This window comes from Pseudorca crassidens, chromosome 4, assembly GCF_039906515.1.
Source record: "Pseudorca crassidens isolate mPseCra1 chromosome 4, mPseCra1.hap1, whole genome shotgun sequence".
Classification (NCBI taxonomy): Eukaryota; Metazoa; Chordata; class Mammalia; order Artiodactyla; family Delphinidae; genus Pseudorca; species Pseudorca crassidens.
The window spans coordinates 69117795-69140839 of NC_090299.1; the positions used below are offsets into that span (position 1 = coordinate 69117795).

Genomic DNA, 23045 nt, shown 5'->3' on the forward strand with positions numbered 1-23045 from the left:
TTGACATCATTTAAAAATAACTTGTTAAAAACAGGAAAATTCAAGAAATCAACCAAATTTTTAATCATATGTACCTGATTTATTCAATCAGCTTGCCTAATATTTGTTCCCCCACTAACTGGCTTGATTATATTTTTGGCAAAAATATTACTTGTAAAATCTGGCCAAATTATTTAATGCTTCACTACAAACATAAGCAAAATCATATTTTAAGATTGAAAGTAAGAAGAAAATTCAAACAATAATGTTACTGACCCTAATTTAACATCTATGCACACTAGTTGTTAAATTAATAAGATATTTAGAAACTTCATGGGTACAGACTGCAATTTATTTGCAATCAGTGTATGTGAAAGTACATATACATACATGCATATGAATATTCAGGAACTCTGGGGCATCAGTGGTGGAGCCTCAAGCTATGAGGATCAATTAATATACCAAGTCTGTGTTGAGTGCCCCTTCCAGGTTATCAGAGAGCACCCTGAATATTCCCAGAACATAATATATCATAATATAAACCATTGTTTACCTTCCCTTCTCCTCAAACAGACTGTAACCTCTTTGAGTGTAGGAATAACATCTTTTTTGTTTACCTTGTGTTGCTAAGGTCTAGCAAAGTGTCTGGCACATATTTTCTAACTGAATGGATTAATAAATATAGTTTTGAAGCAAATACACCTATTTGTGTGGATATAGACATATATTATAAATGAGTGGGTATGTTTGTGTGTGTTTGGGGTTAAATACATAAATACACAGAAACAGTCTGATACTAGCTATTTTTTTCCCAGAATTCAATGACTAGGGAAGTGGATACCTTGGAAGATTTGGGATTAAGAGATGTCCAATCATTTAAACAGTTTTAAGTAAATATTTTATGTGCTCCATAAGTATAATCAAAATATTATATATGTAACATTTTTTATATATATATATATACACACACACAAAATAGTGTGTACATAGTATATGGTGTACTATATACTAATATATAATGTATATATATATATAACACATATAGTTATACATGTAATATATACATATGTAAAATTACATAAATATACTAATGTTATGGTTAGTTCTTAGAAAAGTTATTAAGTTAAGCACCAACTAAAGACTGTTCTCTGGAGTGAGCAAGTAGGAAAGCAGACAAGATAAAATGAAAGTACCACCTCATCCTCTCTCTCATTTAACAATTGTGGTGGAAGACATCCAAGGGTATGATTGTTGTGGTATCAGAGACCTAGGCTTCCTCTTTCTTGTTTCTCTGCCATTTTTAAGGTAGTGCCCATGTCCTTGAGGTTGAAGAGGGCTTGCCAGCACTTGGCCTGCATTCCAGCAAACAAGAGGGGAGGGAGAAGGAGGGGCACATAAAATATTTAGGTTCTTAACATCTTATTAATTTAACAACTAGTGTGCATAGATGTTAAATTAGGGTCAGTAACATTATTGTATGAATTTTCTTCTTACTTTCAATCTTAAAATATGATTTTGCTTATACTTGTAGTGAAGCATTAAATAATTTGGCCAGATTTTACAAGTAATATTTTTGCCAAAAATATAATCAAGCCAGTTAGTGGGGGAACAAATATTAGGCAAGCTGATTGAATAAATCAGGTACACATGTCTTTGAGAACTTAGTCGTATGGCCACATCTAGCAGTAAAGGAGGCAGGGAAATGAGTGGGTGTGTACATCAAGTCAGTGTAGTGTTCACTTGATGTACACAGCTAGAATTGAGACTTCTAATGTTCTGTAAGTTATTAGTGAATAACTAATCACCTCTGACAGATGGAGGCCTGTGATGCTTTAGGCACAGACTATATAAATTATCTGAAAAATTGGGAAAGGAAGAAAGGAGTGTTTTATATTAACGCTCTAACGTATCAAACTACCTACTAAAGCAAAACTCTACATACCTATGTACACTGGCCTCCTGCAAGTTATTCCAGTGGGCTTGATTTTCAAATGCAGCTTTGAGACAGTCCCAAGGCCCACTTCCCAATAGTTTGGTCCTATCGAAATAGAGATTCTAGACCTACTATTTCCATGCACATTCCGTCTTTTGACCACTCTCTTCTTCAGTTCTCTCTGTAGGCCGTTCATTACCACTCGTAGCTCGATTGTTCAGATTCCACAAGGTAACATAATTGCTCTTCTACTCCTCTTACTTTACTGTTCTCTCTGGGCAATATAATTTACTCTCATTTCCTAACCTGTTCCTACATGACAAATATCTTTAAGGATGTATCTTATGAACTCCAGTGCCAAATATCTCACTCTGGCCATCTTCTGGATATCTTTAATGGGCTCAATAAAAGTTTATTGAGCATCCTATATGACATTTTTTTTTTTTTTTTAGATTTTAAAAAATTAATTAATTTATTTATTTTTATCTTTGGCTGTGATGGGTCTTCATTGCTGTGCGTGGGCTTTCTCTAGTTGTGGCAAGCAGGGGCTACTCTTTGCTGCAGTACGCAGGCTTCTCATTGCGGTGGCTTCTCTTGTTGCAGATCACGGGCTCTAGGCACACGGGCTTCAGTAGTTGTGGCATGCAGGCTCAGTAGTTGTGGCTCACGGGCTCTAGAGTGCAGGCTCAGTAGTTGTGGAGCATGGGCTTAGTTGCTCCACGGCATGTGGAATCTTCCTGGACCAGGGCTCCAACCTGTGTCCCCTGCATTAGCAGGCGGATTCTTAAATCACTGCGCCACCAGGGAAGCCCGATATTAGTTTTTTTTTTTTTTGCGGTATGCGGGCCTCTCACTGTTGTGGCCTCTCCCATTGTGGAGCACAGGCTCCGGACGCACGGGCCCAGCCACTCCGTGGTATGCAGGATCTTCCCGGACCGGGGCATGAACCTGTGTCCCCTGCATTGGTAGGCGGACTCTCAACCACTGTGCCACCAGGGAAACCCTAGTTTTTTAATTAAAAATCTATCCAATCTACTACATGTCTGCACTTTGTTATACATGAGTATACAAAAATATGAATTATATGCTCAGGGAGAATACAGTCTACTGGAAGATGCAGATAATCAATAGGCAAATTTTGCAGATGGTGTAATAAATAACAGAGAAAATATGGGGTGCTCTGAAACTGCCTAAAAAGTACCTGTCCAAGATTTTGGGATCGGAGAAGGCTTCCTACAGGAAGTGATATATAAAAGGAAATTTGAGGAGTCTGAGGAATATGTTCAATGAAGAAAAAACATGTTCCTGGGTCTAATGTAAGTCAGTGTAGCAAAAGGTACCCTCACAACAGGTTAGGTTGGGGAGGCCCATGAAGGCCACATAAACATGGTAAGTGTTTCAGTCAATGGCTGTAATGTACAGTCATGGAAAAGTTTCATGCAGGAGAGGGTTATGTGACTAGATTTGAGTTTTAGAAAGATCACTCTTGCCACACTGTGTAGAATGGAATGAAGAATAGTAAGACTAAGGACAGAGAGATCAGAGAAACCTTTTATAATAATCCCACACTGTTAAGTCCCATAGAAATCTCAAGTTTTAAACCTTCACAACTGAATCTATAGTCTAAGCCAAAACCTACCACATCTCCCATAATTCTCTATTGTAGGGAATGACGTTACGTTTATCTAGTCACTCAAGTAGAAATCTAGGAGTATTCTGCAATGCCTAATTTCTCTCCCCTTCAGATTCACCATGTCCTGCATATTCTTCCTCCCTAGCTTCTCTCAGATCTATAACTCTTTCTCCACCAACATTCATTGTCCTATTCAGGCCTTCATTATTTCTCACCCAGATAATATCAATTGTCTCTTAACTAGTCACCCTCCATCACTAATACCATTTCAATCTATGTATACAATATTCCCCATAATAGTCTTCCCCTACACTCAAATGCCTCCAGTTTACTCCCTCAGTAAAATACCCTTCAAGCAGTTTCCATGGCTTTAGCGTGGAATGTAAGGCTGTACACGAACTGGCCTCTGTCTAACCATCCTTACAAACAAATGAATCCCATGCCTGAGATACACCGAGCAGTAATCTGCTGTTCTTCATATGCTCCATGTTGCTTTTGATAATTGCGCACCCTCTGCTTAGAATATGGCCTTTTCCATTATGCTAATTTGCAAGGCTTGAGTCGATTCTTCTTCCCTTGGGGTTTCTCTGACTTCCTCAGATTTAACTGCTTCCTTCTTTTTGCTCTTACCTTATTTTGGAATATTTCTCTCCCAGCCCCTATGATCCTCTATACCACTTATTTATTTACATGTCTCTCTCACTCCTCCATGCTCTGAGCAGCCTATAGGCACGTGGAAATGCTACCACCTCATTCAGATTCTGGCAAGAGTAAATCCTTATTGTTTGTTGATTCATCAAATGAAATAATTAATTTAAAAATCTGTGAACAGTAACACTGGGAGACCATATTCACAAATTCTATAAGAAGGAACATACAGGTTAAGAAGCTAATAAGCTTTAGAATGAAACAGAGGTTTAATCACAACACTGTAATATAAATGGAATATAAAGATAGTGTAAATTGATGCCTTTTCCACTTAAATCGCATATTCTTACGTTACTCCAGATAGGATTAAAAAGTATCATTTAGGAGCACCTACTATATGCCACATCTTATTATAAGAACTTTTCATGTATTAATTTGTTTAATTCTCATAACAACCCTGTGAGTTCGGTATTATTATCATCCTCATTTACAGTTGAGGAAACTGAGGCTAAGTGAGGCTGACTACCTTACTAAAGATCACACTGTTAGCAAGTAGTAGAGGTGGAATGCAAACCCAGGCAGTCTGCCTCAGAAGTCCACACTCTTCACTAAATTGTACTGCCTAGGGCTTCCCTGGTGGCATAGTGGTTGAGAGTCTGCCTGCCGATGCAGGGGACATGGGTTCGTGCCCCGGTCCGGGAAGATCCCACGTGCCGCGGAGCGGCTGGGCCCGTGAGCCATGGCCGCTGAGCCTGTGCGTCCGGAGCCTGTGCTCCACAACGGGAGAGGCCACAGCAGTGAGAAGCCCGCATACCGCAAAAAAAAAAAAAAAAAAAAAAAAAAAAAAATTGTACTGCCTAGTCTATAAATGGTCTTCTCTTTCAAAGCCAATTATATGTCCATAGAGTGTCTTTTTCAAAATCATGAATCTAACACTTCAGCCCCTAAGCTCTTTATACCTTTTAAAGTTATATCGTGTATTAAAATGTTTCGATTGCTTGAGAAATGGCTTATACATAGAGACAATATGCAGTAAAATCAGGCACAGACTTGGATTCTGCTTCTGCCACAGCAGCTCTGTGACCTTGCTAAGCTTCATTTCCATCTGTAAAATGTAAATGATTTTTTTTTGGTGGGAGGGGGATTGTTGAGAGGATAGAGTATGAGCATGTATGCCTGGTACATAGAATTGTCCAACAAATGTTAAATTATCCTCCTTTCTCTCTCCCTCTCCCTGCCACCTTCTCTCTCTCAGCCTCAGTGACTTTATCTCTAAAATGGGAATTATGATATATTATAATATAGTATTTTATATACTTGAACATTAAATGATACATGCAAATGTCCCATTTGGAAACTGTCAAATAAAAAGTGCTATAGCTTCCCTGTTATTTCTGAGTTGTTTAGGCCCCCAATATGTAGATAAAGCAGCTAAGAATCCAAATCAAGGATGCAAGAGCCCCATCTAGTGGTGATTTAAGAAAAAAATCAAGACACCTAAGGATTATACTGCTTAAATGGTCGCCTAGAAAGACTTGGGCTATTTTGTTTTATTCATTTCCCACCTTGAGAAATAATCTAATGTGGCTCACAGAGAAAGAGAAAGGAAAGCCTTGAACTGGATTCTCCTTTGTTCTTCCATTGTTCCAAGAATGTCCAAAATCTTTTCAGAATGGATCCACAGATTTCCGGTCTTGTTAAACTCATTATCTTCATTGCTGAACTACTCTATTCCTAGATTTCTAAAAGGATGTGATTCAGCTTCTCAGTTAGGCATGATTTGATAGCCTAATGCTATCATATGGATTCAGCAGTGTCGTTATGACTTAAGACCAATCTCTCGCAAGAACACCCATCAGTCAAAATCTATTACATTTGAGAGGTGACTTCCAAGAAGTCTAGCATATGGTTTACATCTAATCTCAAATGATATCAGGAATGAGGTGGAAGTCCTGGTTAAGGTAAGGCTAGATCTAAAAATGGTTGAAAACAGCCTTTCTGGGATCCCTGCCCCTCTGCTCCATTACCCAGGGAAGTTCAATCCAGCGTAACTGCTAAATACCACAGTGATTGTTATGAACTAACTGCATGTTTGTGTTCCCCCCAGATTCATATGTTGAAATCTAATCCTTGATGTGATGGAGGTGGGGACTTTGAAAGGTCATGTGGTCATGAAGTTGGGGCCCTCATTAATGAGATTAATGCCCTTATAAGAAGAGGCCAGAGAGTTAGCTCACTCTCTTTCTGCCACATGAGGACACAAAGTCAGCAACCTATAATGAAGGAGAGGCCTCTCACCAGAACCCCACCATGCAGGTGTCCTGATATCCAACTTTCAGCCTCCAAAACTGTGAGAAAGAAATTTCTGTTGTCTATTAACCACTGAATCTATGATACTGTGTTAAAGTAGCTTAAACTAAAACAGTAATATTCTGATTTCATAAGTTTAAAAGAAAATAATATATTCAGTATGATGACAATAAGGCAATAAAAGAACAGACCACAGAAAACACTATCTTGTATAAACTCCCCACTGTTATCAAATCTTTTTATTATTTCAATCTTGTAATTGTATTGTCATAAAATGCAAGGTGACTGTTCAAATATTAATAGTTTTGGTGGTATGGTGGTATCTTATAGCTCCCTGAGGTGATCTAACTAGGGAGATATTATGTTGTTTGTGATAAATAATGCATTATTAAATAATTTTTATCAGAAAAAAGTCACCCAAGTAGAAATCATTTCCTTGAAAGACTAGTAGGTATTTGAAAATAAACAATAGTTTTAATTTTTTTGAGAGTTTAAAAACTAAGAATAAGGCTTCCCTGGTGGCGCAGTGGTTGAGAGTCCGCCTGCCGATGCAGGGGACGCGAATTTGTGCCCCGGTCCGGGAAGATCCCACATGCCGCGGAGCGACTGGGCCCGTGAGACATGGCTGCTGAGCCTGTGCGTCCAGAGCCTGTGCTCCGCAATGGGAGAGGCCACAACAGTGAGAGGCCCATGTACCGCAAAAACAAAAAACAAAAAACAAACAAAAAAAAACACTAAGAATAAATATGCACTCAAAATTTTGCTATAGTGAAAATAAATATTTAATGATCTAAACCCGTTTAAATAGTAAAATAATCAGAGTAGAAAAATCTATTATTTTCCACTTTGTTATTTCAAGGCATAAGTGAAGAAAAAAGAAAACAACTAAAAACAAAAACTAAAAAAAAAAATCAAAACGAAACAACGACAGTAACAAAAAATCCTTCTCTTGAAACACCTAAAATCTCCCTTATATATTCTATAAGGTTATCAAGCTTTCACAGATGAGTTCCAAGACAAAGTACATTATAAGAAATGGTTTTACAGAATGCAGTCAAAAGCAGTCATAGAATTCTCCACCTCAGATTAAAATTAAACAGAAGTTTCTAATGACTAATGTGAACCTATTATAAGTACCTATACTTTTAAAGACCTGGATTAACTAGGTTAATTTTGCTTAAAAATGCAGAATATGACACCAGGACAGAAGAGAACTTTGAAAAGTCATTTAATGCATTAGTTACTATACCATGATGTGACAGTATCAACTTCTGGGCAGGAAATAGGGCAAGCAATCTGAAATACTTCAATAAGCAGCTGCTAATGCCAAAAGTTAACTATTGTTCAAGTCTGAACATTCACCTCTAGTTCTGATCTATGTTTAGTAAGCCTGACTCTCAAACAGAAATTACCTATGTTTGAAGCAATCACCCAGGAGATTTCTGATTTCAAGCTCTAAAAGAAAAGAAAACAAAACCAAAAAGAAAGGGAAAAAGTAGTTTGATGGCATAATGGTGCCGTAGAAAAAGTGAAAAGATTAGAGTCAGAGAGTGTGAGGTCAAATTCTTTCTTTGTTACTGACCTGCTGTCTGATAATGGAGTAGTCTCTTGATACTTTTGGACTTCAAAATTCTTGTCTGAAAAGGGGAAATAATTACTTTCCTAACTGGGGATATATTTTTTTCAGAATTAAATAGTGATTAAATTTGAAGTTTCTAACACAGTATATAACCCATAGAGGTGCTCCGAAACACGCTTTACATTTTTTTTCTCATCACTATGACCACATAGATTTCAGTGTAGGAAATGGGATTGGATAATCTGCCCTCATAACTTGAATGGTTATAACTGTATTGAAGTGACATTGGCATGTCCTGAAAAGAATCTAAAAAAGAAAAAAAATTCACTGACAAAATAACAGCATACACTTTTAATTCTCTTCCTGTGCCCTTACTAATCTATTCTCCTCAATCAAGCTTAAGCACCTATATTCCTGAAACAACTTCTAAACCTGCCTCTAGACTTGGACCAGCAAAGCTTTCTAATCTTCCTTGCCATGGCTTATTAACGTATCTTGCTTCAGTCCCTTTCCTAATTGGCAGTGGCTGACTGGGATGAGTCTACCAGCAGGGAGGAGTGTGGCTGGTGGGCTGGCAGCTTGCTGATTAGCGTGTGCTGCCTTGTGCCAAAGTCAATTCTGGGATGCCAGGTGTGCAGCCTGTTAGCGCTCTGCAGCCCATGCCTTGTGGAAGACAGGGATTTGGAACGAGGTTTGCAGAGACTGCTTTTGCCCTGCACAGGCTTTCTGTTCATTGCTTTCATATCCTGCTACCACCCAGACATTCTACTCCTGCTGGCACTTTCTCCATACTTTCCAATTAAAACGTCCATGTCTCCTAAGGCTGCCCCAATTCTTTCGCCTAGATAGGCTGAAGCTGTATCCAGGTGATTTTCTGATTTTCTCTCTCTTTTTAAAGTTCTTTTCAGCTTGATTGTGGTATAATTGGCAAATAAAATTGTAATATATTTAAAGTGTACAGTGTGATGAATTGATATACATTATGAAAGGATCCCCACCATAGAGTTACTTAACCTCATCTCACATATTTACCTTTTTTCTTTCTTTTTGGTGAAGACACAAGTTCTATTCCCTTAGCAAATTTCAATTACACAGTACAGCATTATCAACTATAGTTACCATGTTATACATTAGATCCTCAGACCTTATCCATCTTATAACTGAAAATTTGAACCCTTTTATCAGCCTCTCCCTAATGCCTCACACCCAGCCCCTGGCAACCGAGATTCTATTCTCTGTTTCTATGAGTTCAACTTTCTCTTTGCTTGGAATTTTTGCTTAATTCTTATGCAGTGCTCTTTCCTATCTCTTCATGCCTTCAGCCATAGACCACTTGGATTCACAGAACATTCTACAGTATCCTTGGTTCTCAGAAAATACTCAGGCTTGCTATTTGTTGAATATATAAGACAGTAAAAATGTATGTTTACTTTAAGATTTAATAAAACCTGTACACATATTGTTTCAGGGATCCTCTTAGCATCCCAATGAGGTAGACAGCATAAGTTTTACGTCTATTCATAGTGGAGAAAATGTAGACTTTACAGAGGTTACATGCTTGCTTAATCTAGAAGTGGAATCAGAACCTAACAGAAGCTCTCTTCATTCTTGTTGCAATATTCTTTCAAACATGTAGTTAAGTGCTCAACATTATTTGCTGTTTTATTTAATAATTTTATTTATTATTATTAGTTGTTTTATTATTATTATATTTGTTACTTCAGATCTTGATTATCTCTTTATTAAACTACAATAACCTCATTATTAAGGGACTTTCTGCCCAGTAGGTGACTGGTTTCTCAAAAGTTGAAGTGGAATGTTCTTCTTATCTGCCATTTTTATGATCACCTATAGTATGCGTTTCATGTAACGGGTACACAGAGCCCACTTATTATATAGCTTTCCTGAACTAAATGAAGAAGCCTGTTTTTCACTCACCAATTCCACTGTAAAAAAGATATTTCTAATATTAAATAACTTGTCGGACATGCTGGTGGAGGGGAGAAATGCTCCAGAGGAGGACTAATGTTGAGACCTATAGGGAACTAGACAATGATGAGGGCAACAGGATAAAGGGAAGGTAAGCATGAGGGAAGGGAGGAAGACTAGTGGCAATATTGAGAAAGGTATGAAGAAAGCAGATATATTGGTAACTCAAAATGATAGTCTAATAATTAGATATTTGATATTTGGTTTTATAATGTATACAGTTTACATAATATAGAATTTTAACCACACCAAAAGAGAGGTCAAGCCTTTGCTCTCAGCTTCTGGGATGTGATTTCTAGGCCTGGAATGTCACACTTGATAAGAGTGGCTTTGCCTGGGGGCTTCAGTGCAGCTCAATAGTGACAGTTGAATTTAGGGTGGGAGTTTGGGAACATGCCATATCAGCTCTACCTCCTGAGCAGCTGGAAACAGATCAGCCACAAGACCAATCAACCATGCCCATGTGACAGAGCCCCAGTAAAGCCTCTGGACACCAAGGTGCAGGTTAGTTTCCTGCTTGGCAATATGTGCTGTCACATGTCAGTGCCAGGAAAGTACTGCTGTCCCTGACTCCATGGGGAGAGGCCAATGAAAGCTCTGCATTTGGTACTTTGCCTGGACTCGACTCTATGTGCTTCTTCCCGTGGCTGGCTTTAATCTGTATCTTTTCCCTGTAATAAACCATACCTGTGAGTGTAACAGCTTTCACTGTGTTCTGTGAGTTCTTTTAGTGAATTAACAACTCTGAAAGTGGTTTCGTGAACTCCCTGAACTTACAGTTAGTGTCAGAGTGAATGCAGCCCTCTGCCCTGTGTTCCTTCTAAACTTCACAGTTGGCTAACCTATTGCAATGAATAAGTTTTATTTGCTTATTGTTTTTCCCTGTATCCATGCAACCTTCTTTTGGAAACAGCACTCTGATTCCCTAATTTTAAAAATTAGGAAAGTACCCCACTTGACACTTTTAGTCTCTATAATTTTGCTAACCTAACTCTCGTTGAACTCACAAATGTGCTTATCTATACTATCTATCTATCTATCATCTATCTAAAATCATTTTCCATTTACTTATTGCCTCAGCTTAACCTACTTAATTGGCCATCAGCTTAAAAAGAGGTAAAAATAACTGCCCTCTTGAAATTTAAATTCTTGTCGGGGAGGCAGATTAAACAAAAGTATATATTTTTTCTATAAAATATTGGAAGATGATATGTGCAATGGAAAAAAAAACATAGAATAGGGCCAGCGGGAGCAGAAGATTCAGGATTGGGAAGCAGTTCACGATTTTAAGTTAGATTGTCAGGTAGGTCTCTTCAAGAAGATGACATTTTAGAAAAGCCTGAAGGAAATGAAGGAGTTAGCCACACAGATATCTGGGAAAAGAGAAACCCAAGCAAAGGGAAGAGACAAACCTTAGAGGTGAATGGCTAGTATATTCATGAAATAAGAAAGAGACCTGAGTGGATGCTAGGGGAAGGGAGGTCATAGGAGGGGTGTGAACCTGTCCATGATGATTGTATCAGGGATAAGAATGTGACCCATGTCTAACCAATAAGACTCAATTAGGGGACTTTGAGATGGGATGCACATCTAAGATGTTGTTTCTTATGGATATCTATACAAGCTCATGATTAATTAAGAATAAAATTAACAAAGAGGCTTAAGTCCGCTGGACTTGAGCTTCATTTGACATAACAAAGGAGACTCGATTAAAAACTGAACACACACTGGCGTATTTCACTTAAATACAGGAATATCAAAAATTCTGAAATTCCCTTCAAACAATTGAACACTGATGATATGAATATCAAAGAAGTTGGATAACTGCCCAGGTACGTCTTACCTAGAGGTGTATAGAGTTTATAACTCCCAAAATATGCCATCTTGGGATATCCAACCTAAACTAAAACAAGATCTGACCACTCTTTACCTATTTATTGATAAGAAGGAGAGAATTAAGTATTAGATAATAAATAGTAATAATAATAGCAAACGATTACATAGAATTTACTATGTGCCAGAATTGTTCTAAGTGTTCCATGTGTCTATGAATGTATGTGTGTGTGTTGATTCCCTAAAATACCTAATGAGGTAGCTATTATAATCCCAGTTTTACAGAGGGATGAAACTAAGGTACAAAGAGGTTTAAAAAGACTTTCCATAGCTTACCTAATTTGATCATAGAAGAGCCAGATTTTGAACCAAGATACAAACATACCTTGGACATATTACAGGTTTGGCTCCAGACCAGCACAATAAAGTGAATATCACAATAAAGCAAGTCACATGGAATTTTTGGTTTCCCAGTGCATATAAAAGTTATGTTTACACTATACTATAGTGTATTAAGTGAGAAATAGTATTGTCTTAATTAAAAAATACTTTATTGCTTAAAAAATGCTAAGCATCATCTGAGCCCTTAGTAAATTATAATCCTTTTATAATAGTAACATCAAAGGTCACTAGTCACAGATCACCAAAACAAATATAATAATAATAAAAAAGTTTGAAATATGGTGAGAATTACCAAAATGTGACACAGAGACATGAAGTGAGCAAATGCTGTTGGAAAAATGTCACCAATAGACTTGCTTGATGCAAGGTTGCCACAAACCTTCAATTTGTAAAAAATGCAACATCTGCAAAGTGCAATAAAGTACAGTAAAACGAGGTATGTCTGTGCTCTGATTCCAGAATATGTGCTCCTAATAATTTCATGACCTTCATAGCAAACTGCTATTTTTTCTTTTTCTTTTTTTTCTTATTGTAGTAGAAACCACTAGCTCCCAATCCAATATTTAGTCAATCATAATATTGGAACACTGAATTTATTCAGGGTGGCAATTTCTCAGACTCTCTGGTTATGAGACCAAGTTAGGCTAATAATATATAAATAGAGATTGCTTGAAGGGACTTCTGGGAAAGTTCATTAATGGCAAACACAGAGCTGGAACAGGTCTTTTGCCCTTTTGCTTACTCCTTCCTGTTCCTGGATATGAATGTGATGCCTGGAGCACCAACAGCCATTTTGGACAATGAAGCAAAACTCCATGCTAGGGATATAAAAGAAGAAAGATGAAAAGAGACAGACTGCCTGATGCCCATGATATTATCATATTAGTCTTGGAGGATCTACTTGAGGATTTTTTTCACATGAGAAAAAAGAAACACCTCATATAATCAAGCCACTATCTTTTGGATTCCCTAACATAAGCAGTCAAACTGAATCATGGAAATCTGTGATCTAAGTAGAAAAATGAGCAATCCAAAAATATCCCTTATGGAGTTTTAGTTACTCCAAAAATATAAGACAAGCAGGTAAGTCACTTGCAAATGCAATGTACTTTGTATGTACAAACTTTGCAGTATAAGGCATTTGAACTCCCTGTACTCTTTTACCAGACAAACATACACCCTAACAGATGTTTGTTACTTGGTTTTAGTTCTTAATAGAAAAAAACTCTCTATTCCATAATGAATATAATATTAAGACAGAAATACCAGTACATATTTCTTATATATAAACTTTATTCATATACTCATATGTTCATATGTTAATGTGTAGTAATATATTCATAGATAAACTTACTCATAAATTTGAAAAATGATTTGGCTTCAAATATACAAACAATAATTGGCAAACTCGTTATCACTATTCTTATTTATAGGAAGTTCTGAAGGATGTTAAGCAACTAAAAAAACCATAAGCCACAATTTCACAAAATAAGCTATATGTTTATACAAACACAAAATGAGGTTTGTACATTGCAAATACATTGTTTAGTCACAGGAGGCTTGAAAGCATAAAACCTGAAGTTTAAGGTTAGAAGTTTCCCAAGTGCTTTCTTGTACCGTTGGCAACAGAGAGCAACTACCTCATTGTAAGGGTGTTTGGTTTTATTCAAGGACATACCCCAAGTATCTAGAACCATGTGATAAGTAGGTGCTCAGTAAGTATTTGTTGGTGTTGAATGAACTGGATGTGAGCACTCAGAGAAAGTCAAAGGAGGTTTTCCTCATCTATCATTGCAAGATACGTAGGCAGCCCCTTTGAAGATATATCTTTGAAATATCAAGCTGCCCCTACAACCACAAAATAAATGCAATATAAAAAAAACTGAATAGATAAAACCTAACACAATGGAACAAAGTTTCTAATATCAAAAGGGTGCACATTCTAATTTCAACTCCTCTGCCTGCTGTCTTATTTGCTCTGTTTTCTTATTCTATTGACAGCATAAAGTCAGACCTCAAACGCTGAGAAATTTGGCATCTGTGTCCCAGGGCATATTAATTTCTTAACTGTAATAGTTGTTGTTGTTGTTTTAACTTGGGGGGTTACCCACCACAGAAAGCCTCTGAGGCAGGAGGAGGGCAGATGATTTAATGATATATTGTAGACCTGATTTAATGGTAATCAGCTTGTAGACCTGACTGTGGATTCAGGGAGAGAAGTTTGGAGAGGGTAGACACTTTGCTTAGGTAACTGCTGTGCATCGGTCAGAGAATGATGTTAAGGAGGCAGAAAACAGTGAAAGATAGAATGGGGGTGGAGAATAAAGAGGCTGGGCATGTTTCAAATCTCATTCCACACGGGATGTAGGATTTTTAGCTTTTACTTTCACACACATATACACATACACTCACATGGAATTATATTTATTACAAACGTTACACAGAATAACTTGTAGAGATAATACTAAGAATGCCTTTACCACCTAACTGTTTATATTTACATGACAATATGACTTTTGGGTCCTTAAACCTGTATTGTGAATCATTCATACACAAATGAATTTACACATCCACGTATAGCCTGGATTTTTAACTTTGTATGTGTTATTTTTATAATCAGTCTTTAGAAACTTTTGTACATTTGTTATAGTTGAACCTAGCAGCCTAGATACTAACACATTCTGTTGATTCACTGTTAAATATTTATCCATCTATTTATCTCTCCTTATACTTAGGTAGTCTTCTATTGGTTTTTTTTGAAAACATATTCCTCTCTATGATTTATGCTATAAAATCTGTCTTTATTTACCTCAATGCAATATTTTGTTTTCCTTACAACCTTTATTAAGCAAATACTTCATCATTTAATTTTATCTGATATGCTATATATTTATATATAAATTTAGATCTTTCTGGAATATCAACTCTGTCCTAATCATTTCCTTTCTGTTATTAATTATTATGTACTTTTTCCTGAAACTTTATTTTCTGTATTATTTGTGCTCTGAAAATCATGTAACCTTATTTTTCAAGTCATTTGAATGGAAGTTTTGTCGTATTTTTAGCCATGTCAGTTTTTTTTGTCTTTGATTCAATAATTTGCAAATTTTGAAATAGATATCTGAGAAGATTCCTAAATCCTGGGAAATCCTTGGTGTGCTCATCAATTTTTTTTTTAAACTCGTGACTTAAAAATTATTTTACGGAGATGAAATTCACATCATATGCAATGAATTATTTTAAAGTGTACAATTCAGTGGCATTTATGCATTCACAGTGTTCTGCAACCATCATCTCTCTCTAGTTTCAAAACATTTTAATCACCCTAAAACACCCTGTTCTTACTACAAAATCACTTCCCATTTTCCCCTGCATCCATCTACTGGCAACCATTAAACTGCTGCCTGTCTCTCTGGATTTGCCTATTCTGGATAATTCATATGAAAGGAATCATACAATATGTGACCCTTTTCATCTGCCTTCTTTTACTTAGAGAAGTAAGAAGTTTTCGAGATTCATACATGTTGTAGCATGTTATCAGTATTTAATCCTTTCTATAGATGAATAATATTCTACTGTAAGTATATACTACATTTTGGTTATCCATTCATCCACAGAAGGATATTTGGGTTGTTTCCATCTTTTGACTATTAGAAATGATGCTGCCATAAATACCTGTGTACAAGTTTCCACGTAAACATGTGTTTTCATTAATCTTAGGTAATACCTAGAAATGGAATTGTTGGATGATATGGTAATTCTATGTTTAACCTTTTGAGGAACTGGTGTCCACAGAAGCTGTACCATTTTATATTCCCCCAGCAATATGAATGTTTCTATTTCTCCATATTCTCACCAATATTTATGTCCTTTTGTTTTGTTAATTATTTTGGCCATCCTAGTATGCATACAATGTACTTTATTGTGGTTTTGATGTGTGTTTCCTTAATGTACAATGATATACATCATTTCTTGTGCTTGTTGCTATTTGTATATTTTCTTTAGAAAAAAGTCCATTCAAGTTCTTTGCCCATTTTTTAAAATCAGGTTTTTGGTCTTTCTGTCTTTGAGTTTTAAGAGTTCTTTATTTATTCAGGATATTAAACCCTTATCAGATATATAATTTGCAAATATATTCTCCCATGCGTAAGTTGTCTTTTGACATTATTGATAATGTTATTTGAGATACAAAAGTTTTCATTTTAGTGAAATCCAATTTATCTATTTTTTCCTTGTTACTCATGCTTTTGATGTCAAACCTAAGAATACATGGCTAGATCCAAAATCATAAAGATTTATCCTATATTTTCTTCTAATAGTTTTATACTTCTAGATTTTACATTAATGCTTTGTATCCATTTGAGTTAATTGTGGTATCTGGAGTGAGGTAGGGGTCCAGCTTCATTCCTTTGCACATGGTGGTCATAGAGCTGTCCCAGCACCATTTGGTGAAGAGACTACTATTTCCCCACAGAATGGTCTTGGCACCCTTGTTGAAAATCCATTGGCCATAGTTGTTTGTTTGTTTGTGGACTCTCAATTTTATTCCATTGGTCTATATGTCCATTCTTATGCCACTACCACACTGTTTTGAATAATGTAGCTTTGTACTAGGTTTTGAAGCTGGGAAGTATGAGTCCAGCGAATTTTTTTTTCTTTTTCAATATTGTTTTGGCTATTTGGAGCCCCTTGCAATTTCATATGAATTTGAGGATTGGAATTTCTGCAAAAAAAAAAAAAAGCCACTGGATTTTTTACAGGTATTGAATTCAATCTGTAGCTTGTTTGGGGGATAATTCTATCTTAACAGTATTGTCTTCCTCTCAAAAAACATGAGATGTCTTTCCATTTAATTAGGTCTTCTTTAATTTCTTTCAACAAAGTTTTATAGATTTTAGTGGACAAGTCTTTCACCTATGTGGTCAAATTTGTTTCTAGGTATTTTATTATCTTGGATACCATTATAAATGAAATTATTTTTTAAATTTCTTTTCGAATCATTCTTTGCTAGTATTGAGAATAAAATTGAGTTTTCTCCATTGATAATAAGAATAACCAAGAGTTATATAGCACATATTAAATGCCAGGCATTGTTCTAAGAGCTTACACATGTCTATGGTCTCAAAACACTATAGTCTATAAGATAAAGGTACACTATCTTAGCATGGCCTACAAGGACTTCCCATTAGACCTCAAGCTATACTTCTATCTGTATGTATATCAACTGACACTGAAACAGCTCACTGTCACTGAATACACTATGTTCTTTCATCCTTCAATGTCACTGCACACTTTATCCTTTTTTGGCTAGGATTCTTGTCCCATATCATCTGTCTGGGAAACTCCTACTTATCCTTCAAGAATTAGCTCGAATGTTGACTCAGCTACTTAATCAGTCCTTTTAGGGAGGATCCATGCTCCTGTCTTTTTTAATGGTATATATGTGCCTCTTTTATGATTTCATCTTGTGTTGCCATTATCTTTCCTGCTTATTCTGATGCCCTCCACTGTACAGAGATAGTTGAATGCAAGGACTGTATTTTATATGCTTTTTCACCTTTAGGGCCTGATGCCATATCCAACTTAGTAGATTCTCAATAAAGCTTTCCTAGATGAATGAGTGGACCAAATACACAAAGGTGATCTACTTTGTCACAAAATGTACTCATCCTAGTTCATATATCCAAAAAGCAGTAACCAAATTCCCCTGCATGGTTTAAATCAAGAAAATTAACTTTGTTATTAAACACACTACTGGTAGCGAATGAGGGAGTCTTTTTCTCCCTCTCTTTCCCTTCCTCCCTTATTCTCTCTCACTTAAAGTACTAAGGTCATTTTTGTTCATCTAAAAACCAAACAAAAAAATAAATGAAATGAAATGAAATAAAATAAAATAAAATAAACATGGCTTAGAAATATGGTACTGTTATACTTTACATTAAAACCTCTAAGAATATTCTCCTTATACTAACATGGAAAGAAACGTTGATAAGCAAAATGATTTAACAGAAAGAAGACAATGTAATTCAGAAGATTTGAGAACTTCTTACATTCCTTTTTAAGAGTGTGACTCTGACTCTGTATTGTACCTCTCTGAGCCTCAGCTTCCTCATCTATAAGGCAAAACGAATACTCCCTGCTCTGCATACCAGAAACTACTGGGGTGAAGATCAAGAGAGATAATGCTTTTGAAAGAAAGCCATGAAACAAAATGTGCTGCGCAGCAAAGTATGTAGTTATTCACTCACCAAACACAGTTCTTGCAGGCACAGATTCTCTATTAAGCCAGAATGACACTTGGGAGAGAATGACAGTCATGATGCAAGGCAGATATGTCTGAATCACAAAATACCCAATTTTTCTTTTCAAGTGGAAATGAGCTGTCATTACGGTATATTCACCTAGAAGAAAAATTTAAGAAGCTTAAGAAACTGTAATAGTCAATAGTTTGAACATTTTGGAAATGGAAGGGATTAGGCAAAGAACAGTCCCTGATTTAAAAAAGGAAAGAATTTGCCCCATATATGACATGGAAAGTATATAACATTAAAATGCCCACTTAGCATAGCAAGAGTATTTAAAAGAAAATTTTCATATGACCAAAAAATTTGAATGGCATGTGTATCGTGTGGAATTTGTTTTTCTCTCTAGGTCATGCTTACTGACCAAGGGATAGAGGATTCATAAATGCTCTGACCATGGATTATCTTACTTGCTCAGGTTCTCATCCCCTTTGGTCCCAACCTCAAGCCTCTGTTTTGACTGTTTCCAGTCCAGTCCTCTCTGGCTCTTTAAAGTATTGATCTCTGGCCACATCTCCAAGACTGATCTCCTGGCCCAGATTTTCTACTTTTAATCTTGTCACCAATTCTGAATTTATGTGTTAATGTCTGCTCTAATATAGTGGAGTCAGTTCTATCTGATACTCATAGCTACCTTCCTTTCTGCTCTCTGGGTTTTTATCTGCCAGATGTGAGATCATTCGTTCATACAGCTGCTTTTTCTTCGAAAGGGCTTTAGCTTTCCCACACAGACCAATAGTAATTATCCATAATCAAGAGTTGAATAGTCATAGCTTATCCAGGGGGAAAAGAATTAGAAAGTGAGGGGAATTGTAACACTGTGTGAAGGTAAAATTGGCTTCTCTCAAAAGACACACATGTTTTGAATTGGGAGCATAAGTTAGACTACTGTTTTTTAAATTTTAACGCACACCTTGGTATCTCCTTGAAATCTTGTTAAAATGCAGATTCTGACTTAGTAAGGAGTCAGGCCTGAGATTCTGAATTTCTAAAAAGCTCCCAAGCACAGTCTGCTGCTCCTTCTTAGGGCACAAAAGGTTTTAAGCAAACTGACACATTTCCAATGACATTCACCCATTAATCTTCTCAGGAACTAGCTTTTCTTTAGACTCATTTTACTAACCTGTACTGGATTTAATTGTCTCCTTCCCAATTGATTGGCCCAGCAGATCATACTGATTTAACCTAGAGCCATCAGGAGCAACTTGTACAGAATCAGATGCATTGTATGTCCAAATGTAAGTGACCTCCGAGGTTGTATACGCATCTGTAGGAAATCAGGAAAAAAATCTTTTTAAGCATTTTAGTAAGAACTATCAATAACATCCAGCATCAAAGGTCACATATTTCATAGAATTATTGTTTACTATAAAAATTGATATTTTTTAGGGCAAAAAAGTGCCTTTGAAATTTACAACTTCAGTATGAAGGGTGTGAAGCAGACCAAGAGAGACAACCATGACGACAAGAGTATTTTCACTGTAACCACTTTGAGAGATGAAGAGCAAATTTCTCTTTAGAGCCTGCGAAAATCACTGGGCCCTGAGATGGTTAAAACAGCCTCCATATTCGCAAGGTAGTAGATGACGGCATTGCAGTAAACAGGTTATGAATGCCCAAGGCCCATTTAACCAGTTAATTTAGAAATAATAATCACTCACGAAAAACTTATGTCCATGTGAGAATAATGATGACGTGTTTATTTTAGGTATTATTTTTGTAGTTTTGTAGGTTTTTCTTCAAAACGTTCACCTAGTTAAGAATTAAGTGACTTGGGCTTCCCTGGTGGCGCAGTGGTTGAGAGTCCGCCTGCCGATGCAGGGGACACGGGTTCGTGCCCCGGTCCGGGAAGATCCCACATGCCGCGGAGCGGCTGGGCCCGTGAGCCATGGCCGCTGAGCCTGCGCGTCTGGAGCCTGTGCTCCGCAAAGGGAGAGGCCACAGCAGTGAGAGGCCCGCGTACCACAACAACAACAAAAAGAATTAAGTGACTTAACTATCATAGTACAATGCATTTCATTAGAAGAATGAGAATTTTGCAGAATATGCAAAATAATTCAGAATGCTATAGTTTCGCAAGTTGAAAACACTTTTTAAAACCTGTTCATTTTAAAATTAATTAATGCACACAGATCTCACTGAACTATACTTGCATAGCATCCTAATTAAGCTATGGATTGGCAGGAGGAGACAAATCACATACAGACCAAGTATAATTTTCTGATTTATTTGTCCAAGGATACAGAACTAAGCAGAAGTGAGATGACTCTAACGCTGGAAGGCAGGCAGCCTATCTTGTCTCAGTACTTCTCTGGCCCTGGCATTTCCCTTGTGCCTGTAGGGGGAACAGCTGACCTCTCCATGCGGGCAGAGTCTTTCCACAGTTGAATAACCAGACAATTCCAGCTGTACTACTGACCTTTCAAAGAACTTCTTCGCACTTTTGCTCAAGGGAATGTTTAGAAATATTAGTTACTCCTGGTCCTTGAGCAAAACTCAGTATCACAGTCACATTTTCAGTTGAGGGAGAGAAAGAACCAGCAATATCTCTGCCTCTAGCTCTCCAGGACACTGGAAAAGCTCATTTACCTGCCATCTAATAGGTTTTTCTAGGTTAATACCATTGTTCCGGGGTGGTTCTGGTACTTACCTTGATCTAAAGTCTGTGATCACAAATCCATTCCCACTTAAGCATTAGTTACAATAAAGTGAATGCTGTGTCTTATTCACTGTGTGATCTTTTAATGACATACTACAGCGTTGTCTGGTTTTCAGAATGTTACTAGTAAATGTTAATATCAGTGAAATACATGTATACACCTACATCCACAAATAATTATATTATGTGAAACAATTTTTGAAATAGCATTCTAAAAAAGGATGTATGTATGTATATCATTATACATACTTTATATCATTATATGTATATATATATATATATGTATTTGTTTTAATAGCAGATCTATTCCTACAGCTTGCATATGAATGAATTCAGTTACCCTAAGGCCTAAATTTTTATTAATTAATTTCAATTAGTTAATCATTGATGATTCTGCTGTTACGTATAAATAAGTAACATTAGTAATGTGTATAACTAGCAATGCATTTGCAGATCATCAAGTGGCCTTCTCTTCAATAAAATTTCAAATGACACGGAATTTAATAAACCAAAAAGACATCACACGCTCCAGTTCATATTAGAAGGCCTCAGAGTACTCAGTAGTTGTGGATCTTAATAAATTATGAGGTTTTATTTTAAGCAATTATAATAATTCTACTTTTGAATTTTGACATTTACCTTTAAACATAAATAAGAGAAGATGAAACTCTACAAACATAGGTGACATTTTAAAGAAACTAGTAAGAGACTAATGGGAGGGACTCTATCTTACTCATATCTATACGTCTTGCACCTGGCACAATGCCTGTCACGAGGAAAATGTTCTCACTTCATTCTTGCTAGATTAATCAATAAACTCATAATATTTTAATTCTGTTATTTACTGTTATGAAAGATGGAAATCTGGATAGAAGCCTAAGAATATGTTAAAGAAAATGACTGATCCTGCCCATGTCTTTTATAAAAAAGCAATTATTTACTTTCATTTTTTAGGCAGGAATGTTTTTTAGATTGGGGGTCTGATGAGAGAAGAGAGAGCAGAAAGTTATGTAATGCAGATTAGAGGCATTTCCTGGCCTACCAACACACATATAAACTTGGAGACCATTGTGATTTTTCAGTGAAGTATAAAAGGAGAGACAGACAAATTTCTTTATAAATTCCATATCTAGATTAGGTTTCCATTAAATAATTTTATTTAATTTTATGCAGTAATCCATTTTGAGTCCTAATCTGCATTAAACATCAAATGCATACTGACCGATTCTTAATATTTGATAACCAAAACGATCCCCAAATCATTTTTATCCAAAAAGAAAATTTATAATTTCTTTTGGGATAATGTCCAGAATACTCTTAGATTTCCATTCAGGAAGTTTTAAATCAAATTAAATAGCAAGGAATTATATAAAGATGTGAGGCAACGGGAATAACGCAAAACGAAACTGAATTCAAAATTTAAATTAGTAGAAAAGATGCTTCTTTTATTTGAGAACAATGATAAAAAGTTCCAGAAATTCTATCATTTGTGGGGACACAAGGGAGTTTTTTAAATAAGTGAGGAGTAAATGAAGAAAAAGTCATGTCTGCTTCCACTAAAATTTGTTATGCCAGCATTTTAAGTTTTAGGTTGGCTTGTTAGTCTATACACCATGCTCGTGTCCATACTGTTAACACTATGTCTCAAGTACCTACTATTGGCAAGGATAAATAAAAGAATATACAACTTTTTTACTCAATGTGTCAGAAAATAAATATGGAGAAAACTAAAAATAATTACTTCAATAGAAAATGCCTAACAGTAAGCTCTGTGTGTT

At 36.2% G+C, this 23045-nt stretch overlaps 1 protein-coding gene across 6 annotated transcripts in view; it reads right to left on the reverse strand.

Annotated features, from left to right (window-relative positions):
• Nucleotides 1-23045, reverse strand: part of GABRA2 (gamma-aminobutyric acid type A receptor subunit alpha2) — a 122472-nt gene that overhangs the window by 26098 nt on the left and 73329 nt on the right. For 3 of the 6 annotated variants that reach the window (XM_067735868.1, XM_067735863.1, XM_067735864.1), the window contains 2 exons: nucleotides 19732-19875; nucleotides 18555-18707 (listed from right to left, as the gene is read on the reverse strand). In XM_067735868.1, the coding sequence (XP_067591969.1) occupies nucleotides 18555-18707; nucleotides 19732-19875 (297 nt within the window). The other 3 variants (XM_067735865.1, XM_067735867.1, XM_067735866.1) reach the window with 3 other exon arrangements.